Source organism: Podarcis liolepis (genome assembly GCF_965112155.1).
Source record: "Podarcis liolepis genome assembly, chromosome: 9".
Classification (NCBI taxonomy): domain Eukaryota; kingdom Metazoa; phylum Chordata; class Lepidosauria; order Squamata; family Lacertidae; genus Podarcis; species Podarcis liolepis.
The window spans coordinates 61,509,122-61,536,137 of record NC_139564.1 but is presented as its reverse complement, the minus strand read 5'-3'; the positions used below and the strand labels follow the sequence as shown (position 1 = coordinate 61,536,137).

Genomic DNA, 27,016 nt, shown 5'->3' with positions numbered 1-27,016 from the left:
TCACACCTGTATAATTTCTAGCACATCAGTGACCTAAAAGTTTACAAAAACATACCTACTTGATCATCTGGATAGGATTCTTAGTCATCTCAGACACTTAATTGACAGTTATATAAAAACCTAGGGCCTGCAGTTCCCTTCATTTTGACTTCCTTTTTTAATAATAATTTTTTTATTAGTTTTCAATTACAGTCTAGTAATAGCCTCATTATAACAATACCAATTTATAATACAATTAATAATACCAATTGTTCAAATACCGAATTATATAATTTTGATAAAGTGGCCCCCCCGCATGCTAGATTTGATGATTTTCTTTATTTCTGCATTCCAAAATCTTGTTAATTTCAATTACATTCCGGTCATAATAAGCCTTATATAACAACTGCAATATTAATAACTTCTATTCGTGTTGACACATTAAATGATTTATAAAACTAGAAGTGAGGAACTCAAAGTATATCCGTGTTCTTCCTGTGTGTGCCAATTCTGTCTGTGGTGTTTCTTCCTGTCCTTGTAAGATGTTATGTCCTTATTTCCCCCGGTTGTTGCTGTTATCCATCATGTCTTAGGTGGAGCTGATATCCCATTGTTGTTCAAGAAATTTCTCCATCACTCCATCCTGTGCTTCGTTGTTTTACAACTTTAACAACAGCTGCAAAAGTCATTCTGTCCCAGTAAATTACCTGTTGTCACCATTTTCCCTCTCATCCTGGGAAGAAGAGCGGTCTGTTGAACTGCAGATGACTCAATAAAGAACCCTTATCAGTTCCTTGGCAGTTCACAGACGCCTTTCATCCTTCCTTCCAACTGAAGATATATGAGCAATTATACTTCCAATTAAATTAAATTCTAAGTCTTCTTAGCATTATTCAGTTCACTTCATAAACAATAAAGGATGGGGAAGAGTAAACCTTTTGCAAAATAGAGCCTCCTTCCCTTTTTCCTTTTTTTACACACACAGTTCCATTTGATGTTCCATATTTATAATCCAATTTATTCTATCCTCGCTTGTACAAATATATTTTGAACTAACATTCAGAGGAGGGTTGCTGAATCATAAATGTAGAGAAGAAAGCTTTAAATAAAGAAACTGTAGACTCCCCTCCCCCTACCGTCTTTCGCACCGAATGGAGTCTTATCTTAAGTTCAAACCTTAAAGTCCTTGCAGTTGGTTTGTTGCACGGTTTGCGATCTCATCTCTTCTAGCATGTGCCTGTACTTTAGTCCAATTAAGCCCTGATTAACAGGAGAGCCTCTGCTTCTTAATGGCGGCGTTGGAGGGTTTTCGACAGGCGAAGTGCTTTTGCACTCAGCGCCTTCCCCCCCCCCCTTCATTTCATGCTGGAGCAAGAGCCAGGTACCGAGACGAACTGTGAGTGAAGCCCATCCCCCCCCCCCCCAGTCCCTGGGGGGAATTTGCAAGAATAATTACCTTCAATCATCCTTGTTTTTCCTTTGCCAATGATCTTCCGCTGTTATGGGGGCTGCCTCCATTGGGGCTGAGCAGAATCGGAAGCCCCTTCTTTTTAACTTCCTGTACATCTCCCATTCCAGGCCAGACTCACCTTCTGCAGCATGAGTATTTTGTTCATGGTTCAATTCATGTTTCGGATAAGCTTATGATCCGTAGCATATGAATAACAACATATTCTTGGTAAACCCTTCTGGGCTTCCCAAACAGGAATGAAACCTCATTGGAACTATACATGCAGACAATGGAGAAATGACATTGCAGAAGTGCAGCCAAAAAGCATATATGATATGTGCAGAGCAGCCTGAAAAAATTAACAGTTATCACTTCTATGCCATGCTTAATTATATGTGCATATATTTTATGTTGACAGGAAACATCTCTGTTTGAGAAAGAAGACCTTCCCCCAGAGAGCCCCCTCAAGGCAAATGGATCTGTAGGTGATATCTCAAGTGAGCTAGAAAGTCTGTCTACTGAACAGTCTGCAAAATCAGCTTACCAGGGATTTAGAAGACGAGCTAATACTCTGACCCATGTGCCAACTGAAAGCCAGGAAGCCTCAGAACCCACTGAAGCATCTCCAACTGTTCCCCAAAGGAAACTTATGAGGTATCATTCGGTGAGCACAGAGACTCCAAACCAACAAAAGTAAGGCTAAGTTTAAAACAGGATGCTGTTGGGGGAGAAATTTGGGCTAAATGTTTTAAGGTATGTCCATTTTTAGAGAAAATGAGATCTCTGGATAAGTCTGTCTCATGTATCCAACCATAGCATGTTTCTGGACATAAATGTTAAAATTCTCAGATAATGTGACAAAGTGTTTTTCTATAGCAGGATGTTTTATAAATGAAACGTCAAAAAGTCTTTGGGTAACTCATCATTTGAAACGTTTGACACCCTCTCTGTCGCATTAGTGCTCCTACTCATTGGGAAATATGAATTAGCTCTTAGACTTTGAGGAATATTTGTATCAAGGTCCATGATTCAGACACTAGAATCCATGCATGGACTGTTTTACTTGCAGGTATTTTCCTGTTATCGTCTGTTAGGGAAGTGCATGCAACCAAAGAAAATGCGTGCCATTTTCTTTCCAAGAACAGTATGGGAAGTTTGGATAGTACCTACAGAAATGAAGGCTAAATATCTAGTGACTACAAATACTTGTAAATTGAGCAGGAGGAGGGATACATTCCTCTATTTGCTGATAGAGATTGGGGCCCTGTCCTATTTTGCCCAATTGATTGCATGAAATGTTTTTATATTTGCTGATCAACACTCCTCATATTCTTGTGTCAGTATACTTCATATGTTTTCTAAATATTTGCACATGTTGGCTGTGTTGCTTTGCTAAAAATGCTGGTTTACGCTGGTTTGCCAGGCATATCAAGACTAGTACATATTGGGATTTGTGCCAAATCACTTTTTCTTCCTTACACATACCAGAAGTGGCAGAAAGAGGAGGAAGAGTGAAAGAAAGAGGTTCTGTGGCTTTGGTTGGTTTCCTTGTCCTTTCTTTGAACCTTGTTGCTTGTTATATCTAGAGGGCTTTAGCATTACAGCTATGGACTTGCAGATTGTTCATCAGTATCATTTTGCCACAACGCTATTTTCAACCTGCTGCTGCTTGCTCAGTAAAAGCTGAACTTGCTTAGAATGTTTTATTTCACAGTTCATCTTTGATCTCAACTTTTGTGACACAGAGCACTGCTGTATTGCTTTTGCTTGCATGTTACAGAGCTGGTAAAGTTTTGGGGAGGAAGGGTGAAAATAGGGGTTAGTTTGTTGTTGTTTTTTTAAAAAAAGCCTTGCTAAGTTTAACTTTAAATATAGGCTATATATACTTCCATTGCTTCAAGAACATATAGTCAAATGTTCTTTGCTCTGAACTTTGGTTATGCAAAAACCAAAGGTGTGCATCACTTTAATGCAGGGGTCAGCAAACTTTTTCAGCAGGGGGCCGGTCCACTGTGCCTTAGACTTTGTGGGGGGCCAGACTATATTTTTTGGGGGCAAATGCACGAATTCCTATGCCCCACAAATAACCCAGATATTCATTTTAAATAAAAGCTCACATTCTACTCATGTAAAAACACACTGATTCCCAGACTATCCACTGGCCGGATTTAGAAGGCAATTGGGCCGGATCCGGCCCCTGGGCCTTAGTTTGCCTACCCATGTTTTAATGTTCCCTGCTATCCAGAATAGTGATTATCTTAAATTCAGATTTATTATTATTCTTTCATACAAAGTTATCTGGACAACTGAGCTTGCTAGGAACTTGATCCTGCATTTGTGTTGCAATTACGCGATACTTCAAGGGAACTTCTTCCCACATTAGCTCCTTAGAATGACACCAGAAATGCATCCCCAAAAGAGCATTAACACGTTTCAAAATGTTTAGGCATCCCTCCACTATACATATTGCATCAACAGTCCTGACCCTGCATTATCCCCTGGTTTGCTGGGTGTGGTTGCTAATGGGCATGGAAATTGTTCAGAATCCGTACGTCAAAGCCTTGGCAATAAAACCTTGTTGACAACTCAAGGCCTGATGGAGGCTGGGAAATATATGTAAGAGAAACTAGCAATCATCCTTTCTGGACTGCAAAGCTTTCCCACGGTCTTGGAAGCTGTGCTCCTGTTGCTCACATAAGCGTTGATAAAATGAGCCAGGTCATCTTGGCTTGTTTAGGGCTAGAAGAGGACCATTCCAAGAAGTAAAGCACTGCTTTGTGTTTGCTGCCGATGTAATTGTCATATGTCTGCCTTCCTACTGGGGACATCAGAATATCTTTTTGGTTACACCAAGCACCATGGAGGAGGCAGAATCAATGGAAGAGCACTCCCATTGTCCCTGGTGCCTGTGCTGTTACTTAACATGGTTAATACAAAGGCAGTGATGTAGTACATCTTTTTTTATTCAGCTCTTTACCCTTTTCTTTTTGTCTTTTTTAAAATTTTATTTATGCTTTTCAGATTTATACATTTCACTAATTTACAATCACTTTAACATTTCAAAACTTGACTTCCTTCCCCCTCTTTCTGCAGTTCCTTAAATTTATTTTTAATATCTTCCGCAAATCCAAACTAATTTGCTAATTTATTCATCTACTTTAAATATATACTCTTATAAAACTGCAGGTTATTACAGTAATCCTGCCAATGTTCTTATCTGTTTACAATTGATCTGTAAATATTCAATGTTTTCTTTGATTTGTCACGTTTCTTTCTGTCTCGCCTTTTGTTTAATCTTCCCTGCTGGAACCCTCCTTGTAAAATATGAACACACCTGGCTGCAGCTCTAAAAGTTCTTCCGATCAGTCATCACCAGCTCCTCCTCCTCCTCCTCCGCCAGCTCGTCTTAATCCCTCGGCCTCTTCGCCCAATTTCTTTAAACATTTTAGGCATAATTCAAGTGGAGAACAAAGTGGGCATGCTGTGCCAAAGAGGTGAGAGAAGAGATGTGGGGAGTTTGTTTATGATCCGCATTTTAAAGAACATTTTAAAACATAAAAACCACCAGAAACCCCAGTGGTTTCATGCTTTCACCTATATGGATGTACTTTTCATGCTTCATTTGAGGTGTTTCCTTAATTATGTGGAAGTAAAAATAAGTTCTCACAGCCTTTGGTGGGCTATGTAGTCTGAGGAACAGGAGTGGACTTTTCCCCTACTCTGAGGAGCATCTTCTGAAGCTTCTCTGTAGTGGCATTATCCCATACTCAGATTATTGTTTACTAGGCACTGTGGTTTAAACTTTAAAATTGCCATGCTCGCTTCGGCAGCACATATACTAAAATTGGAACTATACAGAGAAGATAAACTTTAAAATTGCCGATCGGAAGGTCGGCAGTTCGAGGCCCTGCGACGGGGTGAGCTCCCATTGCTCGGTCCCAGCTCCTGCCAACCTAGTAGTTCAAAAGCACACAGTGCAAGTAGATAAATAGGTACTGCTCTGGCAGGAAGGTAAACGGTGTTTCTATGCACTTCTTTGGCTTCGCCAGAAGCGGCTTAGTCATGCTGGCCACGTGACCCGGAAAAACTGTCTGCAGAAGCAGACAAACGCCGGCTCCCTCGGCCTGTAAAGCGAGATGAGCGCCGCAACCCCAGAGTCGTTCATGACTGGACTTAACTGACAGGGGTCCCTTTATTTTTACCGTATGCTGTTGCAAAGCTTGAGAAAAGGAGTGGGAATAGATTGACCTTAAATGTCCACCTAACGACTATTTCATCAAGAAGCCAGGAGAGGAAGAAAGTTAAGATGCATTTGTTTGCTGCACATTTGGTGCTAGGGAAAAAATTACATGGATCCAGCCGAAATCTTCTTAATTCAAGTAAATTTCATGTAAGGGTCACATAGCAGCCCTACACAAACCATCATATTTGGTGATTTTCCTGCCACGTATCCCTTCCATTTCATGAGACCAACCCAGAAGAAACCACTGCTGCCCCACTCATTTCTGAGGGGGAGGTAAAAGCCAAGGTGATTTCTCCTCCCACTGATTTAAAAGTCCGAGAAGTGAGGTTTCCTATTCATTGCTGATTTGGATTAAAGCCCTAGAGAGACTTAAAATGTCTTTCAGTGTTAGCCTTTGATTTCTTGTTATTTGTTTTAATACCTACAAGTATTATTTTTCTGGTTTGTTATTTGTTTTAACACCTACAAATATTATTATTTTTCTGGTTTAATACTGATCAGGTGTTTTTTTCTGTTTTGTGTTTTTGTTCTCAATTTCACCTGGTATACTTACACTTCCTCCTTCTGAAATTCCCCCTTTCAACTGCTCTCAGCACCTCCTACCGTTCTGCTCTACGGAAAAAGCTTCACTCTTCCTCTTCTGTGCCAAACTTCTTAAAATTTCTGGCTCCTGTAGATGAAAATAACACCTCTGACTTTAGGAACACAAAAAGGTAGGGTTCTCTTCCTGCAGCTGAAAAATCTGTGATTGTTTAAGAAACATTGTCTCAGACTGCAGTGGGAATTGTTAAAAGTTATAATTGTTCATAAATGGTTGGTGTGGTAATCTAATTAAAAAAACATTTCACTTCGGTGTGTATTATTCATATTTATAAATAATGTAGATAATTTGAAGACCATGGCTTTTCTAAAGTTATGTAATGGCAGTGATTCTTACAAAGTAAGCTGCCGTCCTTATTCAGTAGCTTTTCAGTGACTGCTGTTTGTGAGCAGAATGGGTCAAAGTTGTAGTTTCTCACATTCCACACGAACCCTCCCTACCTACTGTGCGTTCAGAAACTCTCTCAAAGGGCCAAAGTATAAATTTCATTAATGCTGCCGCTTTTATTTTGGAGGAAATGCAGCCGAAGGCCCTGATTTGGTGCCATTTCCCCAATCTGGAGGGGAGTCTCTCTCCAGTTTCCTATCTGCCCCACCTTGCTTACTGTGAATCCATGACAAAGCTCTTCGTATTTCCTTTGGAGATAAATAGCAGCTTTTTCTTCAAAGGAAAACCAGTAGCGTTAAGCACAGCTTTCTAAAAGCGTGATTAATGCACCTCATAGTAGTTTGACTCAAAATGACGAACAGAAAATAAAGAACTGCAGTTGGAAAGACGACAACAGTTTACCTGAGAAGAAAATTGTAAGCGGCAGAGTGCCAGTGACTAAGGGTCACCAGCATAAGTGAGGCCATTGCAAGAAATTTGCAGTAATACTGACTATGTGGAAGAATCTTCTACTTGTGGCCGAATTTGTAGAACCTGGGAAAGTGATTTAGAGCTTGATGACTTAGGATGTCACCTTATGGGGATGCTGTCGCATAATCAAGAAAGTGTGGTCCAATGTTATGCTGTAGCTTTTTCTCCACAAAATAGGGGTACGATAAAAATATGTGTGGGGAAAGTAAAAAAGAACCCATAGGCCTTTCTTGGAGGTTTATATTACCTCTCACTCCCACTGCTTCATTTTTATAAAAGGATGTTCAAGGTTCAGAGCACAAGACTCTCCATAGGCTATTTTTGTCAGAGGTATTTTGGGTGAAAGGGGTAGCGCTAGCAACTTAACTAAAATTAAATAATTTCTCTAAAGTGGCCTGCTTGTTACATGAAGAGCTGGTGTTTGTTCTTTGTTGCTGCAAATACTTAGGAGGATTTGTTCATTCTGCTTGACTGCAAAACATATTGCAGTTAGCTTCATTTTACAGTTTTTACCGGAACGATAAACAAATCTGGTTCTGACAATCCTTCTAATTTTAGTGACTACAAGCCCAAGTCAAGTGAAGCAGCTTCTATCCACGAAAGCCCTGTGAGGACCCGCCGGCATTCATGGAGACAACAGATATTCTTAAGAGTGGCAACCCCACAGAAAGGATGCGATTCTCCTAGTTGGCACGATGGTAATGGTCTTCCTTAGATAAAAAGAACCTGCCTAACTTATGCTATAGATAAAAGATCTAATCTTTTTTGTGGATGGACAATATCATGAATTTCCAAAGAACAGATTCATAATTAGTGAATCTACTGATCCAGCAGGATTCTTCTTAATGTTCTTTAAACTCAAAAGGATTTAAAAAGCAGCAAAGTGTTCTCAATTTAATTTGTTGTATTTGATACAAAAAAAATTATGTCAGCAGCAGATGTCCCATTAATCTCCTGGCATTACCAGCTACATCAGGCATAGGCAAACTTGGCCCTCCAGATGTTTTGGGACTACAACTCCCATCATCCCTAGCTAACAGGACCAGGGGTCAGGGGTGATGGGGAATTGTAGTCTCAAAACATCTGGAGGGCCATGTTTGCCTATGCCTCAGCTACATCCTCTAGCACCACTTCCTGCTATTAATCTGATTTGTAATTATGTTGGCAGCAGGCACTAAAACCACAACTTGAGGAGGGGAAATGTTGGTGGTCGCCCTGCTAAATTGTGCTTGCTGTTTTCAACATGTACACTGGGTGGCACTGTTTCTTCTGCTTGTGATTTGAGAAGATTAGAGCTGCTCAGTTTGAGTCCCTTGTGCTTTTAAAGGTCAAACGCCTCATGAGTTTGGTTCTTAAGGAATCATAGCAGCCAACTCTAGGGGGCCGTGGGTGCTTGGTCACCCACAACAATTGTGGGGGCCAGGCACCCAGAAAGTCACTGAGGAAAGCCAGCAAGCAGGAGAGAAGCAGTTCAGCTCCACCTTCTGCAGCCAGCAAGTGAGACACCCTTTTCAAAGAGTTTGTTTCAGACACAGAGACAGAGTCTCTCTGCTGCCAAGTCCGAGCCCCTCCCCATGGAAAAAGGTGCCTCGCTGACTCTGGAGAGGAGGAAGAGGAGCTGCTGTTGTTGCTGCTGCTGCCGCCAGCCTCCACAACCTTGATGTAGAACATCACATGCACATGCCTGCACATGCGTGTGTGCATGCGACGTCACACGTCTGCATTGCAGCAGCGGGCACCCACAATCCCGAGGGTGAGATGGCACCCCTGCAATGAATTAAGATCTTCTTTTACTTTTAAGAATGGAACGACTGTTGTTTCTTGCAGTGCTTTGCTTTTCAGTCTATGCTTTGGGAGGATTTAGATTCTTGCATTGAACGTAAGGAGCACAAATGATCAAAGCTCTGGAATATGCTAGTAATGCTGGCTATGATCCATAGAGGCCCACACATGCAAACAGAATGGGTGGTGACTGTTTTTTCCGTCCAGCAGAAGCTGCTTGTGTCTTACAGGATATACCTTCTGTCCTTTGAAGTGGCTTTTGAAGGGGTGGGGTGGGCCGCACACCATGTGCAGCACTTTGATTGAGACCACTGTGTTCATGTTACGTGCTTTTTTAAAGGAACTACTGTATTGAGAATAAAGTCCAGTTGAGTTTGATAAGCCCTGTATATGATCCAGGTTTTGTAGGCACTGTTTAGCTAAATGCAGGACTATGTGACTATGTGTAAGAAGAGCTCAGAAGTGGTTGCTATATAATAAAATTCAACATCCTTAGAAACTGTTCTTATTTTTGAAAAATGAGTTGCTATTTCTATAACAGCTGCAAAAATGGGCACCTATGTGTGGTTAAATATCTTAAGCAAAAGACAGAGTGGTAGGATTTGCAATTTCTGAGGAGGGTTGGGGCTCTAATTACCTCCATTGTTCTTCCATTGGAAGCAAAATAAATTATCTGAAAACGTTCATAGTTTACACATATTGCAGATATGCAGAATTTCTGTCAGCTCACAGACCTGAATAAATATGCAGGTTTTTCTAAAGTTATTTACAAACGCTAAGATGTATTAGCACAACGGCACACTGATTCAGTTTGCTTACTTTGTTGCCCTTTGCTTCATTTTTTTGCTCTCACAGTGTTATTATTGCCCTTTAACCATTTGGAAACTGAAGCTGAGAAATAATCACTTTTCCAGTGCCAGCACAATGTGTTTGTGGCAGATTTAAATCCTCAGCCGAGATCTCCCCCTGATTCCAGTCTTTCATTTTAAGCATTCTGCTCATATGGACGTTCATGTACAGTCCCATTGACTTCACTGGAATGAGTCTTCCAGTACAAGAATCAATTCTTGAATTATTTTGATTATTGGCATCCTAAAAGTACTGTGGTATTAGCACAATATGTATCCAATTTTAAATGTTTATTTCCTGGCGGAGACTAATTCGTTTCACACACACACACACACACACACACACACGTATATATATGGCAAGAAGAAGTAAAATCTGCATGTAGGTGTGCATAGAACAGCCTTCCCCAAAATAAGGTGGATCTTTCCATTGAGAGTTGTGCCCAAGGTATTCAGGATATCCAGTAGAATTTTTGACTTTTAAAAATTAGAACAGTTGACTTCCTGCCATATCACAAACTACTTCTGGGAGCTTCTTTGGTTTTGTGTTTTGGGTAAATTTCACCAGATGTTACAATTGCTAAGTGGAAAGTGACATGCATTGCATAGCGATGGCATGCAAGCCACTTTAATCTGCTTCCAGGATCTCCAGCTCTTTGAAATTAGCTATTCATTTCCACCCCTACCTTGCACAGACTGGGAAATTTTCTCCACAACATCACAAACCTTATCAATATATTGTAACTGATGCTTACCTGAGGTGTTGATCTAGAAATCCAAACTAAAAACATTTAGATACCAGTAAAAGGCTTCTGAATGCTTCTTTCTTGCTTTGTCACCATATTAAGAATACTCTGAGTTGGGCGAACTTCCACCCAGATCACCATTGCAAGCAGTTTGTGAAGATGGCCCCTTTAGGGCAGTAAAAGAAGAGAGGAAGAGGACACCCAGAGAGCTCCGGGAACTGTGGCAAAAAGCAATTCTGCAGCAGATACTACTACTTAGGATGGAAAAGGAAAATCAAAAGTTGCAAGGTAAGTAAATTGCTGGATCAAAAACTTGAGGAATGGCAGGAGCAGGGGAACCTTACATTATTGGACTTTTTACCATGACAATAAATAAGTGTTCTGGAAGTATTGTTGATAACATTTGCCTTGTGTTTATTCAGATTCCTTTCTTCCCAATATCCTGTCCTGTTTGCTTTCCTTCTTTTGCTGTACTTTACCCATAGTTTGTTTACTTTATCTTAATAGTCTCTTTGCTTGTTTTATCAGTGGCTACTCTTAGCCTAGTTCCTGGAAGTGCTGATAAGATGCTCATTTTCTGACTCTTTTGACCTGTGGCTTTGGTATATTTGGATCCACCTTCGAGATGCTTAAAGTACTCAACCTCTGTTAGTGTCCTGCTAAGTCATTCTGAGTCAAAATCTCCCAAGACTTGAGCTCGCACTTTAATCTGTGTGAGAGGTACTGGCTTTAAACTAGTACTGGTGGAAATTGAATGTCATCCTACAAATATTTTAAGTGCAATAGGGACACTTGAAAAACAACCCTGAAACATTTATTTCTGCCTCGTATCCTCTATAATCCATGAAAGACGCAAAAATGGAAGACAGAATTTCCCTTTGACCCTCTCCTCCAAACAAGCCCTTTCACAACTTCTGTGGCTACTCACAGCTATGATCTGTCTGCTGCTTTTAGTTGCATTCCCCCCCCCCCTTTCTCCTTTACTGCATGGCCCAGGTAAGGTGCTATTAAGCAAATTTATTTTGTCATGATCCGGAAATCGGAGGCGAGGAAAATCCTTTATTCTTTGTTCGCATATGGTTTTTAACATGCCACTATACTGTGCAATCTTGAAAGGAACTGGCAAAACCAAACTGGAAAAGGAAGTATTCTTCAATCAGTAAACTGAAGTTGCAGTGGAGGACTAAGGCTGCACTCTCCTATAGATTGTCTCACTCCTATAATAAATGAAAGTGCTGTTTTTTATGATGCATAATGCTATTAAATCATAAAAGTGACAGCATTCTTATGATGTATTGGAATAATATGTCCCAAGAATGACAGTGTGCTGGTAATGTATCATCACAGCAAGGGCTTGTTGTGCATATATCAAAGCAGACATCATTAAAGTGATAGCTACGATATGACAGATTACTTTTTAAATATGGTTCCAAGTTATGCTTAGTGCCCAGGCAGTGCTTTTAATGCTGCCCTTTAAGTAGAAGGAAACACAGTGCATTAACTTGTATTTTTTCCATCTCCTTTTGCTTGGCTCCCTCTGTTCCAGTTCTCTGTCTTATAGGGTTTCTTCTGGCATATGGTAGTCCCTAACCCTAACCCTTTCATCTACAGAAAAAGAGCAATACAGTCAATTTGCATCTTATGCATGGGTTATCTTCTGGGGATAGTGTTTAAAGCCGAAATCATACATAGTCAAAACAACCCTTTAAAAACCAGAAAGTGATACGTAAAAAACATAGTACAGCACTTACCAGTGCTTTTAAGCTCTCAGGCATGCTAAGCAAGCTCTGGGAAGCTCTTGCAGGATCTTTTGGGCTCATCCAAAATCTCACGAGAGCTTCCCAGAGCCTTCATGTGAACCTCCCAGAACGTGGTAAGCAAGTCTGGGAGCTTAAAAGCTCTTTTCCACACTGGGAAAACCCAGTGCAGAATGAGCTTGTAAGCTGTCTTCCCTCCGTGCATTTAATGTATGCGATTTCAACTGGCTAGCCTTCAGCTGTGTAAAGTTGCGAGTTGACTGTACTTTCTGTCCTCAAAATGCAATTAATCCAGGAGATCTTGTAACAGCAAAGCCTTCCCTTCCCTTTGCTGGGCAGCAAAGAGCCTCAGGATAGGCAATTATCTCCCTCTTAGCATGGCAAGAATAGACGGTTGGGATTCCTCCTCCTTTGGCCCAAGGTAGTGCTCACAGCATTTCATTTATTTATATATATACTGCTTGACTGTAAGTGGTTTACAGAAAATAAAACAAACATTAACATGGTAGAAAAAGTTGAAAACAGGTATTTTTAAAAATTTAAAATGTAATTACAACCAACAGTTAAGCTGAAAGCAGATTAAAACACACGTCAATTTCTGTGCATCTGGAAAGACTTTCTTGAACAAAAAATGTTTTTAGCAGGTGCTGAAAAAGTACAGTGAAGGCACCTACCTGATGCAGGGAGTTCAGTTTCCCCTTCTTATTTTTTTATCTAATCCTGACCCCACTTAGCACCCACCCACCTGATGCTTCTTTAGGAACACTGACTGTATGGCTCATGTCAGCTGCATTTTCAGACTCACAACAGTTTTCAGCTTGGACTCAAGTCTGTACTATTCTCTATGTGTAAACAGTAAACAGTGCAGGTAAGATGAATGTTTTCAGTAACTTCATGCAGTAAACTGCTAGTAAGGACAAGCCTTTCAAAATGCCCATAATGGGGCAGCAGCACATTGAATATGATTCAGTAGCATTGTCGTATTCTTATTTTACCTTATTTCCCCTTTGCAGCTGCTGAAACACGCTTGCCTTTTCTGAGTGTCATGGTTCATTAGGCTGACATTTTCAGTGAACTGTCAAAGCTCCATTTATCATATGCTGAGTGTCATTATCATGTACCTCTTTAATCTTTTTTGTCTAGCTTCTGAAAACAATCTGCTAAACAAACGTCTGAAGCTTGATTATGAAGAAATCACCCCATGCCTCAAAGAGGTAACGTTGGTCTGGGAAAAAATGTTGAGTACGCCAGGAAGGTCAAAGGTGAAGTTTGACATGGAAAAAATACATTCTGCTGTTGGAAAAGGTAAGTGTACTGAATTATTGCAGACATGCACACACATTCTTGGAACGTAATCTGTCAGAACACCTATTCAAATAATGCGGGTAATGTATTATATGAATATGGCTGCATTTCATGAGTCTCCAAGTGCTTGAGGTTCATTCACTCTCAGTGCTCATGGAATAGACTTCGAAAACTTGGAGGTTGTCATGGACAGAGCCACAAAGGAATTGTGAGTAAATCAGGAGGTCCCAATTTTGAATCATGCCTCTGTCACGAGCAAGACACACACTCTCAGTCCTAGTCAGCCCCGTCTGCAACATAAAGGGGAATAACTGCAAGCAGATGGAAATAAATGGAAGTGCTGTGCATTTGCATTTGCATATAGAAATCAGGATTAATTATTCAGGATCTTCTTTAGGAAGTTAAAATGGGATCCGTGATTTGATCTGAAGTAGGGATGTGGAACCTCTGGTTCTCCAGATATTGCTGAACACCAGCTAAGGTTGATTGAAACTGGAGTGAGACAACCAAAAGCCCCCATTACTGCTGGTTTTATTGATACTATTCCCATTTCTGACATAGCCCCATAACATACTTTTTATTTTAAACATCCAGATGGACAATTTTTATTTATTTTAAATATTTATAAGCCGTCTTTCTGAATAAAATTATCTGAAGACTATAATGAAAGTGTTAGCAGTGAGGGAAAGATAAAAGGTATTCCTTTTTATTTTTTAGTAAAGTTATTTTCTGTGTACAGTTTTAGGTCACAGTCTTATACCCACTTATCTATTGAACGCATTGGTACTTACATTTTGCTAGGCATGTATAAGATTGTGCTGTTGCTTTAGTTTTCTAGGGAAAATTCTTTGAAGTACCTTGCCATTTGTATCCCACACGTAGTCTGAGAAACTGGATTTTTTTGTTTCTTCTATGATTGCTACCCAACAAAACTAGTCAGTATCCTTTCCCCGGCCAGCAGTAAAATGTGTGTGCATTTTAAAAGTGAATACAAGAACTGTACAATTCCCATTGAGAAAGAACCTAGTGACTGTGATTCTCCACTGCCAGTAATGATATTGCTCCAAGGAGAAATCGCCAATTAGGTTGCTTTAATGTCAGTGGTGCTGGCACCAGTAAGCTGTGTTTTTCTGTTCACTTCTCCCCATCTCTTCTTCTCAGTGAGGATAAATGGGATGGAGCAGCAGACACCTTCATTTGGGAACTGTGCCCCAGTGGGGTGACATACTGCTGAGCAAAAACAGAAAGGGTCTGCTTCATTAGCATTCCTCACCCCTCAAATTGTGCCTACCTTTCAGTGAATTTTTCACACTACTGTATGCAGAAATTTGTGGATCGAGGACTGACTCAATGATTACTTTAGAAGAGGGAAGAGAGAGAACATCTCAGCACCCCTTCTACATCCATTAACAGGTGTTCTAAGCATCATTGGAAGAAAACAGTATCTCTTCCATTAACTTCCTTCCTTCCTAATCATAACAGGCAGTGGGAGATAGTATATTCACCTTACTTAGTCCTTGGTGATTTGAGAAAAGAGGGATTGTCTACCTCAAGATCCCCACCCTGCCTTGAACTTTAGCTCTACCACCACCACTTGGCGTTTAGTACTGCTCTTGACGATTTGGCCCACACGTAGGCTTTAGTAGATAATTTGTGTGAGTTAAGGTGCAAATTATTGGATACTGTAGTTGAGACAGATGGCTGGTACAGTGATAGATAGTATGTGGGGTCCCCCCCCCATTCCAATTAATTCTTCTCTTTTTCCTTTCCTTTTTTGGTTCCTATTGCCTTTTTTTGGAAAGGAGTTCCTCGCCATCACCGGGGTGAGATCTGGAAGTTTTTAGCAGAACAATACCAGCTTAAGCCTCAGTTTGCAAATAAACAGCAACCAAAGGATACACCTTACAAAGAACTCCTAAAGCAGCTAACCTCTCAGCAGCATGCAATACTTATTGACCTAGGTAAGTCTACAAAAAATAATCTGACATTATACTTAGCATTTTGTGTTCTGCTGAGAAGGTACACTTTTAAAGTCAGGATTTTATTTAAAAGCTATTGTTCTGTTGCAGTCTATATGCATTGATGAACTCCCTAGGTTGGAGACAATGCCTGGTGCTCAAAAGTATTCTCCTTTCACAACATGGAGTGTTCAACCTCATGTTTCTTTTTAAAGGGCAGATTAAAAAGTAGAATGTGGGTCTAGGTCTCATGACTGCAGAGGAGAAATTTGAAAACATAAACAGATATATGATACCTGCATCACAGGGGCTTGGACTAGAATACCCTTGGTGTCCGTCCCAGCACTACAATTCTATGATTCTAAAGATTCAGAAACTCAAAAGGGTTTGAGTGGCACTGGGAGTAGGTCTGCTGCATATAGTTTCCCTCCAGCGAATCTGCTGGTCCCCAAAGAAGCACTTATAAAAGCATGTAAGGCAACCTATGATTTGCCCCGGGGGTTGTGTTCCAGGTCATCACATGTGACGGTGGAGTGCACATAAGCCCATCCCCTTTTCTGGCCACTTCCGTGTCACCACAGTGTGCAAAGTCACACATCAATTGAACTCACGTAAATCGGTTGTTGGGATGCGGGTGGCGCTGTGGGTTAAACCACAGAGCCTAGGACTTGCCGATCAGAAGGTCGGCAGTTCGAATCCCTGTGATGGGGTGAGCGCCCGTTGCTCAGTCCCTGCTCCTGCCAACCTAGCAGTTCGAAAGCATGTCGAAGTGCAAGTTGATAAATAGGTACCGCTCCGGCGGGAAGGTAAACCGCGTTTCCGTGCGCTGCTCTGGTTTGCCAGAAGCGGCTTAGCTATGCTGGCCACATGACCCGGAAACTGTACGCCGTCTCCCTTGGCCAATAAAGCGAGATGAGCGCCGCAACCCTAGAGTCGGCCACGACTGGACCTAAAGGTCAGGGGTCCCCTTTACCTTTAAATCGGTTGTTTCCTGTATAACACAACTTAAAATCTCTTAAGTAAGTTCTAAAATTCTAAATAACTTCCTTATGCATCTGTTTGTTCCAATGCTGTGTGAATGATGACAAAACCTGGAGGAATAGTTCCTGACCACTCAAGCAGTAAGACACAGTGTATAAAGTCTAGACCTGCACAAATACAAAAAAACCTTTGCATATTTTACTCTGTATAAACTAATACAGATAAAATGTCAGTGTAATGAAACAACCTCTGAATATAATGATAAAATGCACTGCATCCTCTGCGACTTCCCGTGCCTCCTACACTTCACATTAGTGGGGACTTTTTCTCCATTCCCCACAGAATATAAATGGCAACAGCCCAAGATTAGCAAGGCACAGAAACACATTGCTATGAGTTTCCAGTGTCTCACTACAAAAATGAAAATGTTCCCAACACATTTTGAGTGTAGTCTCTTATTTAGGAAAAAATGGGTTTTTAAACAAAATATACACAATACTAAAAATGTATGGATCTTTCATTATCCAACACCACATCAAATTGTATCAGAGTGTTAGAGCATTTCAAGTTAAGACATGTTGAACTGTCAATAAAAAGGTAAAGGTAAAGGTACCCCTGCCCGTACGGGCCAGTCATGACCGATTCTGGGGTTGCGCGCCCATCTCGCTTAAGAGACCAGAGGCCAGCGCTGTCCGAGGACACTTCTGGGTCACGTGGCCAGCGTGACGAAGCTGCTCTGGCGAGCCTGCACCAGCGCAGCACACGGAAACGCCGTTTACCTTCCCGCTATGAAGCGGTACCTATTTATCTACTTGCACTTAAGGGTGCTTTCGAACTGCTAGGTGGGCAGGAGCTGGGACTGTCAATAAGCAGCGGTTAAAAGGGTTTTTTTAATTAAAAAAAAAAGCATGTATTAGTATTATAGCTATACATTTAAATTAGATTATATACATATTGGCTGGTTTGTATTCAGAGGTAGTGTAGCAGCTTTTTAGAATAAAAAACATTTTAGTATTTGCTAATATTTGAAACTAAATGCTTCGATCCCTTCATTTGAATGTTGCAGTGGATTGTGCCTGCTTTCCGCTGAAGCTGTATCTTTTAGCTGAGTCACACATACTTTTGCTTGTTTCTTAAGCCTCTTTCTGTGAAAACAAAGCCTATGCTTGAAATGTTTTGGGAACATTTTCTCCTTGCATTGTATAGTACTTTAAGAGTGGCTTAGGAGCCTGTGCAAATTGCCTTTCACCACAGTTAATTCAGCCAGCTTCCATGTGAGTTTTAAGATCAGACACAGCAGATTGCTGCCTTAATCCATATCCTTCCAAGGAAAGGTGTATTCCAGAAATGCCTGTCATCAGTTATCATGTAATAAGAAAGAAAGGGGGAAATATTAAGTACTCTTCTTGTTCATTCTTATTATTATGTCTTTTTCCATTTTGGATATCTGTTCCCTTTCCTAGTTAGCTCATGCTTTCAAAGTGACTCTGTTGAGCAGGACTTTCTGCCAAACAGGAGACATTGAATAGAAACTGTTCAGCGTGTGTTGGAACAACTCCTACTTTGGGCAGGGAGGTAGCTGCTGCAATACAAGCTGCTCTTCCAGTTGGGAAGCAAAGCACGCTACATCTGCAGAAACACTCGGTTTCCTGCCAGCCTGGGCAGTGAGCAGCCAGACCCAGAAATCAAACAGTCTCTTCCTAGTATACAGTGTGCAGAGCACTAATCTGTTTGCAGGAAGACTTAGCTTCGGGCTTTGCCTTTGTTTTTGAAATAAGAGAGCCCTGATAGCATCTGGCAAGGCAACACACCTCCCATAGATGCAATGTTCCGGAAATTAAAGGGTGGGGTGAGATTTAACAAGTGCGAAGCTACAAAAGACTGCTTTAGCTGCACTTGAAAGGATGTGGGGGGTGCAGGAATAAACCTACCTTGAGTGTATTTTAACGTGGAAGAAAAGAAAAACTGGTGGTTTCTCTTGCTGTCTTTCAGAGGAGCAAACATTTTCTTCCCAATCCTCATGGAACATCTGCATGGATCCCCCAATCTGATTTGTGATCCCAATTTGTAAATCTGGATCAGATCCGTTTCAGGCCCATTCTGACCAGCATCCAGATCACAATCTGGAAATTGCAAATCTTCAGAAATACCATTTGCATTGTGAACCCAAATCAGCTCTAACTTTCTTGTTTTTTCACATAAGGGCATGACATTTGCAGTCATGGTGGTCCCTACAGAGGGGATCAGTCCTGAAAAGTTTCAGATGGGTAGCTCAAGTGATTTTCATGATAGCCAACTTTAAAATTTAACATATTTTCAGATTAAAATGGACATAACATTTTTGTTTTTTCGCATGAAATTTGAAAACATGGTAGCCCTTACAGAGGATTAATCCTTCAAAATTTGACTAACTTCAATGGTTTTCATGTTAGCCACCTTTAAATTAAAAGACTGAGTGTGCCATGATGCCAATTCTCATGCTCCTCGTGTTTATCCTGTTCCTGCTATCAGTATTTCAAAAACATTTGTGGTATTTTATTTAATTAGGTGTGAGGTAATGGGCATGAGCAGTCAACATTAGGCAGACACTGGCAGGCTTGCAGTGAGGGGGGATAATACTGGTACAGGAGTCTTTTAAGGGGCAGATTGCCAACAATGAGAAACACACAACATATTCATAGGAGTCACAGAAGAGACCCTGTCATATAGAGTGCAAAGTCTATATTGGATTTAAATCTTTCAATCTATAGCAGCCTTCCTCAGCCTCAGCCCTCCAGATGTTTTTTTTGGCCTACAACTCCCATGATCCCTTGCTAGCAGGACCAGTGGTCAGGGATGCTGGGAATTGTAGTCTCAAAACCATCTGGAGGGCCGAGGTTGTGGAAGCCTGATCTATAGTATCAAAGCAATTAGCCAGTGGTTCTCAACCTGTGAGTCCCCAGATGTTGTTGGACTACAACTCCCATAATCCCTGAGCTCTGGCCTTGCTAGCTAGGGGTGATGGGAGTTGTAGTTCAACAACATCTGGGGACCCACAGGTTGAGAAAGGCTGAATTAGACTTTATAGTTTATTAGACAAGCGGCCTAACAAAATTGTTTGCTTCACACGAAAACATGGCATGTTTGCTTTATTAATATTTATGTTGCTAACCCCAATTTTTAATTTTCACAGGCCGCACCTTTCCGACGCATCCGTATTTCTCAGCCCAGCTTGGAGCTGGGCAGCTGTCACTTTACAATATCTTGAAGGCCTATTCCCTCTTGGATCCGGAAGTCGGCTATTGCCAGGGCCTCAGCTTTGTAGCCGGTGTGTTGTTGCTTCATATGAGTGAAGAAGAGGCTTTCAAGATGCTCAAGTTCCTTATGTTTGACATGGGCCTGAGGAAGCAGTATCGGCCTGACATGACAATTTTACAGGTTGGAGCTCCAGCTTGCATTTATTTATTTTTTAAAAAATGCAGCAACCTAAGAATTATATATTGTGTTTCCACCCAATGTTCATAAAAAGAAAGCACAATACGTGAAACACTCGTGAATTTTTATTACCTGTGTATTCAGAAAGGTTGAATGAGAAGGGTGCCAAATGGGAACATTGCCAGCTGTGTATCTGCTGAAGTTAGGGCACAATTTTGGAGTGTGTTAGCAGTTCAATAGGCTGCCAGTGGCTGCGTGCAAATAGATTTATGAGGTTTTCCTCAGAGAAAACAAAAGTATCCTTTAATAAGATTGTGAAGATCACCAAATCACAGTATTTTTAGCTGGCATAAAAGGGGGAAGAAGGATAGTTTTCATTTTCGAATACAATGTAGAAGGTCAATACAAAATAGCTTCAGTTTTCTTTTTCTTTTTCTCAGGTGTGTGAATGCTAATTTGTGGATATGAAAATTTTAGTTCGCTTCCTGGAAAGTATACTTAGGATCACAATTTCAACTGAATGCACCAGGACTTACATTCATATAAATGTGCATTTGGACCATCACATAAAGGTCCCAGGGAAAAATCCTTTAAACATTTTGTCTAGTTTAACAACCTTTATTTTTATTTGCCTGTGCAGATCCAGATGTATCAACTTTCTCGACTTCTTCATGATTACCACAGAGATCTCTACAATCATTTTGAAGCACATGAAATTGGGCCTAGTCTGTATGCTGCCCCCTGGTTTCTTACCATGTTTGCCTCTCAATTTCCCCTGGGGTTTGTGGCTAGAGTGTTTGGTAAGTCACAATAAATGTTAAGGACACCTTGGATCCATTAAATATATTATTTGTCTGAAATTCAGGAAGTTTTTTTCTATCAGTATGAGCCAATCAGCTAATAGGACATGAGTGGTTTTCTTAAGATTGTATGGACAAGAATGTGGAGACAGAGCATAGCAAATGCATATGCTTTCGTTCCACCATGTCAAATGCTTTATCTTTGTTTGTAAACAGAGGAATAGGTCTTTCATGACGGTAACCACACTTTCTGACAAATAGGCAATTGGTTAAAATGGGACAAAATCATTTTTAAATGTGACATATTCTATGGACAAAAGCATTGTGAATTTTGCTTAGGCTGTTAGTAATTTGGGACAGTATTCTGATTTGACTGAACTGCATCTTATTAACCTAAGTTCCATGGTTGACAAAAATTTGATGGAGGCCCTAATCTCTGCCTAAACCTATTGATTGCATCATACCTTAGTATGGAATCAAGTTGACATTCCAAATATAACATGTTGAAATTATAATCCAACATTCCTCTTCACAGTCATGCATAATAAAAAAATATGATCTTTGGCATTACTTATCAATGTCTTGCTTGAATGCACATAAACTAAAACATATGCTATCTGTATATATCCCACCCTATATGTTTCCAAATGTAGAGTGGTTGTTTTTAATTATTGTGCATTTTTTCTGTTTCATTTCCCTTCTTGCAGAGAAACACAGGCAACTTGTTAAAAAAGCAAATACACTTGAAAGGCACTGTACATATGTAATGAAATATAGACATATAAAAGGGCTTTGTGGAACAAAGAATGACACTAGTTAGGGAGGAGTTATAACAAAAAGCAAAACTTTGCTTGCTACACTGGAAGCAATGATTTGCAACAATACTGGGAAAGTTGCTCACAAAACTTTGTATAAGGAGAGCATTCTCTCTCTTTAAAATAATGAATTACAGCAGTGGATAGCCATGTTACTTACTCTGTTGTACCAAAGACAACAAAGAATTATTTTTATGATACTTTAGATGAAGAAGAACAAAAGGAGAATTGCACACATTAGTCCCTTTTCTTTTACAGAAATATTTGAATCGGGGCCTTCCTGGTTCAGCAGCTCACTCTTGTAGTTGTTATGCTAGAGTAGGTCTTTGGGGAACCCAGATATCAGATAAGGAAGTCCTACGTTAAAAAATTGGCTGTGTGGACTAGAGGGCTGTATTGTGTGTTTAACCCGCCTCTGTTTTTTCTCTCTGCCTCTTTGAACTTTCAACACCCCTGTATAGATATGAGGGTCCTATACAAAAAAAGATGTATTCTCTTATTTGCTCAGCAATAGAAAAACAATGTTAACTCTGTTTCCAGATTGTATTTTTGAATCACGCTGACATTTGTTTGGATGTCTACATTACGTCGTTACTGGCTCACCACCCAGATCCAGCAAACCTTTGCCCTGGATATGTTCTTAAAACAATTGGCCTTTTGTTTAAATGTTTGATGTGTTGTACAGGGATCGACAAATTATGTGCGGCCCTGGTGGCCAACCAAGAAATTTGTTGTCACGTGGATATCCTCCAGGGGGGTAGGGTCTTGATGTATATTTGAGATGCAGCACAGGGTCAGGGACAAGCAGAAGCTTCTCTGATTTTCTTCTTCAGTGTGAAACTGTAAGGGGCGGCAGAAGCCAGTGGAATTTCTCTGCCAGGCACCTAGAGCTCCAGCCACATGGCAGGCAACCCTCCATGCCTGCACCATCCTTCTTAGTGGGTGAGGGGCAGCAGAGGTGTGTGGGCTTTCAGCACCTGCCTCGACTGTCCTTCCTCTGCTCAGAGCCAGGGAAAGTTGATGGAAGCATGCAGGGTTTCTTTGCTTCTCTCAGGGGGTCAGAGCACCACCCCACTGCCAGGCACAGAGACCAGGCATTGTGCTTGCACTGACCCTCTTCAGCTTGGAAGCAGAATTATGTTTTGGCTAAAACAAGTAACGGGTTCCATATTTGCATTGGGAGTGGTGGAGAATCAGCTCTCCCCTTCTTCACCTCTAGCATTATGAAGAGGTCTTGGGCCCGTCTCCCTTGCCTGAGCCTGCCTGACCCCTCTCTGTGGTAAGATCTTTGAGGAAGATTATAAAATGCTTCTGTTTTATACAGGAGCAAGACAATTGGTCTGTCTGCCACACTAACATAGCATAGGTCACCTTGAACTGATCTCTTATCTCCCTCACCCCCAGCTTCTTGCATAAACACTGCTCTTGGCTTAAATCGAAAATTAGTTTTGCTTGGCTATGCTTTCAGCATTATCTGCCCTAATTCTAGCATGTATTTTAATTTTAGTTTTTTCCTTCAGTATGCTCTCTTAAATTTGGATGCCTTGCTGGAAATTAATTTTGTCCAACTTTATTTAAGTGAAAGGCATATAAGCATCAAACATTTATTATAGATGGCAAATGATTGTAAGGTTAGACTGGAACTAACAGCTGTCAGTAGAATGCACATATGGTGTAAGTGGAAAGCAATGTAAGATATATGTCAGACAGAAAACTGTCCCTTTCTTCTATTGTTTCATTCAAATATGCCTTTTGCTGCAGGATACATAGAACTGCTACATGCATTATTTTATCAGTATGTCACATGTCAGGGAACTGCCATCAGAGGCGAGAGGAGAGGTAAGACGCTCCAATGATGCAGGGGAGGGAACTAGCCAGGAGAGAGAGAGAGCTTCCGCTGGGGAAGGAAATCCAGGGGACACCAGGGAGGAAGGAGAGGCGGAGAGGAGGCTCCGAGACTCTTCCAGTGAAATCAGCGGAGAGAGCACTGGACCTCCGCTTGGCACGCCCACGCTGCGCAGAAGGCTTCCGCGCAGAGAATCTAGGAGGAGACTGGGCGTCAAAGAATTTCTATGTTGGAAGAAATTTAGGAGACGCCCACTCACGGATTCTGCCAGTGACTAAGACAGTCGCATTTTAAGGGCTGTCAAACCAGGGAAAGTTTTAGCTATACGACTAGCTTGGAGCAGTTTGCAGTTTACGCACAAGCAACCCCAATTCCCATTACATCACATATTGTTAGAAATCTTCAAATCGGAGAACTGGAATATAGCTGCCATTATGGAACAATTATTGATACACAGTGGTACTTGAGCATTTGGTGGATTCCAAGCTGCTTAAAATTTTCGTTATAATTTCTTCTTTGCCTTCTCCCCCCACCCACTCTTTTCCCCCCAGACATTCTGTTTCTCCAAGGATCAGAAGTTATATTTAAAGTGGCTTTAAGTTTGCTGGGAAGCCATAAGCCCTTAATTCTGCAACATGAAAACTTGGAAACTATAGTTGATTTCGTTAAATGTATTCTCCCAAATCTGGGTTTGGTACAGATGGAAAAAACCATAAACCAGGTATGAAGCTAGGTGTTACCAGGAAGATGTAAATTGCAAAATTACTAGTAATTTATTGATGCCCCAGTCAAGAAATGTATTTGTACTCAACCCACCCACCCACAACTGAATTGGCTTATGCACTTGGAGAATGTAGATGTTCCTTGCGGAGACCTAAAAAATATTTGTAGAGACTAGCCAGAATTGTTTGGGGGTAATACTATAGCTGGATTATATAGCTAGATTTCCTCCTGTGTTTTCATAGTGAGCATGGACAGTTTACTTGAACAATGGAAATGCTTTGGATATTTGGCAATAGTAAAATATGTCCTGTGCAAAAGAATCAAGGTTGAGTTTCCTCTCCACTTAATATAATGCAATATTTCCTGAAAGCAAGAAATTAAGCTAATGTTCTGCAAAATGGAAGTGAGGGAGAGAAAGTAATGAATGGCAAATAATATTTACTTAAGACTATTAGCCTTTCTACCAATTCTCATCATTTCCCTGACATATCATCTTCTAAACACCACAGTCTGTCCATCCCTCCCTTCACCTCCCACCAGGTCCTACTTTGCAGCCTGCCCAATTCCATCAAAACCGTTGATGCTTCACTTATTCGCCACTCAGATTCCAAGGCCTTGGTATCCCTGCGTGTCTGGCATTCCAGTTTTTGCCCCTCTTGCCGTTCTTTCTAGAAATCTGTAGTAAGGCTTTCCCCAGTTCATTTCTTAATGACTCCTCCTTTCATTGTATTGCACCATTCTACAATCTAAGTACGTTGCATTTGGTGAACTAGATGTTGTAGGTGCATAGTTCAGTCCTCCAATCAATATAACTCATAGCAAAATAGATGCGCTCTATAATCTAGCCCCTTGGAAGAGCACTATTGTCTGTGGTTTTACTATGTTTTGGCATACCGTTGGTTATCTCTCTGGTGTGAATTAATATTCTAAATGCTCTTTATTCAGACGAGCCCTTCTTGACTTTCAAAAACCAATAGGATCTTAGCCACTGGATGCCTTGACTTCCTTTGTAATCTTGAAATGCACCTGATAACTTTTGGAGCTAACTTATTTGTTAGGCAGTTGGGTGTTTTGTGTTTTCAATGTTCCCTTAATTTTTACAAGACTTTATCTCAGTAGGCTCATAACATTTTTGAACAAGTGGAATGGATGGATGGATGGATGGATGGATGAATAGCATGATCTATAATGTGATCCTCATAGCTGTGAAACTAGCTATGAAACAACCTGACATGAGGCCATTCTCTCATGACAAAAATGCTTCTATATGATACTAAAGTGGTTGATACTACTTTTAGTTGGTCACCCTGTTACTGGAGAGAGAAAAAAGAAAAAGGTTCAGAGGCAGCAAAGATGAAACTCTGATAGACAATAAATTTTGCTTGGGAAGAATGTTTGGATTATCTGATGCCCCGATTTCTTATAGACAGTGAGCCAAACAGGATCTTATACAGAATATGCATGCAGTAGGTTTTCTGGTTGTTGTTTTCTTTTTTAAAAAATTCAAGGCACTCTTCCATTTTACATATGTACTAGGTATTTGAGATGGATATTGCCAAACAGCTGCAAGCTTATGAAGTTGAATATCATGTGCTTCAAGATGAATTGATAGATTCTTCTCTCAATGACAATCAAAGGATGGATAAATTGGAAAAAGCCAACACCAATTTACGTAAACAAAACTTTGACCTCCTTGAGGAGCTGCAGGTACTGATTGCACATTATACAATATACATTAAATATAGCTCAGTGGCTCATTTATTTACAGCTGGATGCATCAGTAATCAGTGAGTTTTTGTATTTGAAAAACATTTGCACATCTAGTTTCTGGAACCCCTCTTGGTGATTATTAGAAAATCAGATGACTATGGGATTTGATTATCTTTAAAAAAAATAAAAGTCCTGAAATGCCTAGTGGATTTGCCATCTCTATTTCACTGGGATATCTTGTACAGGAGCATAACTACATCGTGCTTTTAAATACTAGGTATCTGTACCATGCAGATACAGGCAATTGGTAAGCAGAAAAAAGATGAGATGAAGGAAGTAAATTTATGAGCTGCTTAGCCAACACAGCAACTGTTATGCTCTATGGCATCAACAGAAATTGCTTAAATAGTGCAACTGTTGCTCTCCAAGGTCTACACAAACACACACTGTTTCCCATTTGGTTTTTGTTTTGTTTTGAGCATGGGTTTTTTACCATTGGGATCAAAATTGGGAAGTAAAAAGATGGAAAGAATAGAAATCATCCAGGTTCATGCTTCCCAGGTCAAAGCTTGCTAAAGTTGAAGAGCCGAAAAGCCAATTTCACAGTCTTTGGCAGGCATTTTTTGTGTGTTATTTGTTTGGTCTGAATCATGATTCATGTTTTCCTTGCCTCAGCATCAGTGAGGCTCATGCTAGATAGATGTAGCTCTGGATTAACAATGCTATTCTTAATTAAAATGCCTTGGTTAATAAATTTACACATGAATTAGTCAATTCATGACATAGATTTATTGGCTTTCAGTTTTTCTACTCAGTATTATGTTGTAGGCTTAAGTCATTCTGGAGCTTAAGTAAACAAGATTTGGAAGGAATGTGGAGAATATATCATACACAAAATTTAATTCATTATTAAGTAGCAAAGTGGTCTTTTCCCCCCAGTGGTGGCTGTGGAGAAGTTTAGTCATTACATTGTTGGCAGGAATCTTCCCTGCACCAAATACTGATGTCCACATTTGTCCCGTGTTCTTTTTTTATCTAGATGCAGTTCAATTCTACTCTATCCTTAAACACTAAAAAAAGCCATGAGGGAAACAAGCTCCATCTGCATTGCCCCAGTATAGGCTCAATTTCATTTTGTGTAGAAAGATGAAACTCCAAAACTGGCTGTAAGTTAAGTATGCCAGTAATTTGGATTGCTGT

At 40.5% G+C, this 27,016-nt stretch overlaps 1 protein-coding gene and 1 long non-coding RNA gene across 5 annotated transcripts in view; one reads left to right on the top strand and one right to left on the bottom strand.

Moving 5' to 3' along the window:
- The window catches only part of TBC1D1 (TBC1 domain family member 1), an 81,324-nt gene that overhangs the window by 48,844 nt on the left and 5,464 nt on the right, over positions 1–27,016 (top strand). For 2 of the 4 annotated variants that reach the window (XM_083459777.1, XM_083459776.1), the window contains exons 11-21: positions 1,848–2,122; positions 4,774–4,923; positions 6,266–6,385; positions 7,690–7,829; positions 10,610–10,795; positions 13,408–13,569; positions 15,372–15,530; positions 19,681–19,925; positions 20,563–20,722; positions 23,935–24,104; positions 25,643–25,813. In XM_083459777.1, the coding sequence (XP_083315903.1) occupies positions 1,848–2,122; positions 4,774–4,923; positions 6,266–6,385; positions 7,690–7,829; positions 10,610–10,795; positions 13,408–13,569; positions 15,372–15,530; positions 19,681–19,925; positions 20,563–20,722; positions 23,935–24,104; positions 25,643–25,813 (1,938 nt within the window). The remainder of the gene's footprint in view (positions 1–1,847; positions 2,123–4,773; positions 4,924–6,265; positions 6,386–7,689; positions 7,830–10,609; positions 10,796–13,407; positions 13,570–15,371; positions 15,531–19,680; positions 19,926–20,562; positions 20,723–23,934; positions 24,105–25,642; positions 25,814–27,016) is intronic. The other 2 variants (XM_083459778.1, XM_083459779.1) reach the window with 2 other exon arrangements.
- Positions 4,824–10,648, bottom strand: LOC310686418. Its single transcript, XR_014515884.1, has 3 exons — positions 10,517–10,648; positions 6,226–6,342; positions 4,824–4,910 (listed from the first exon to the last, which is right to left on the bottom strand). It is a non-coding gene; the product is annotated as an uncharacterized lncRNA (long non-coding RNA).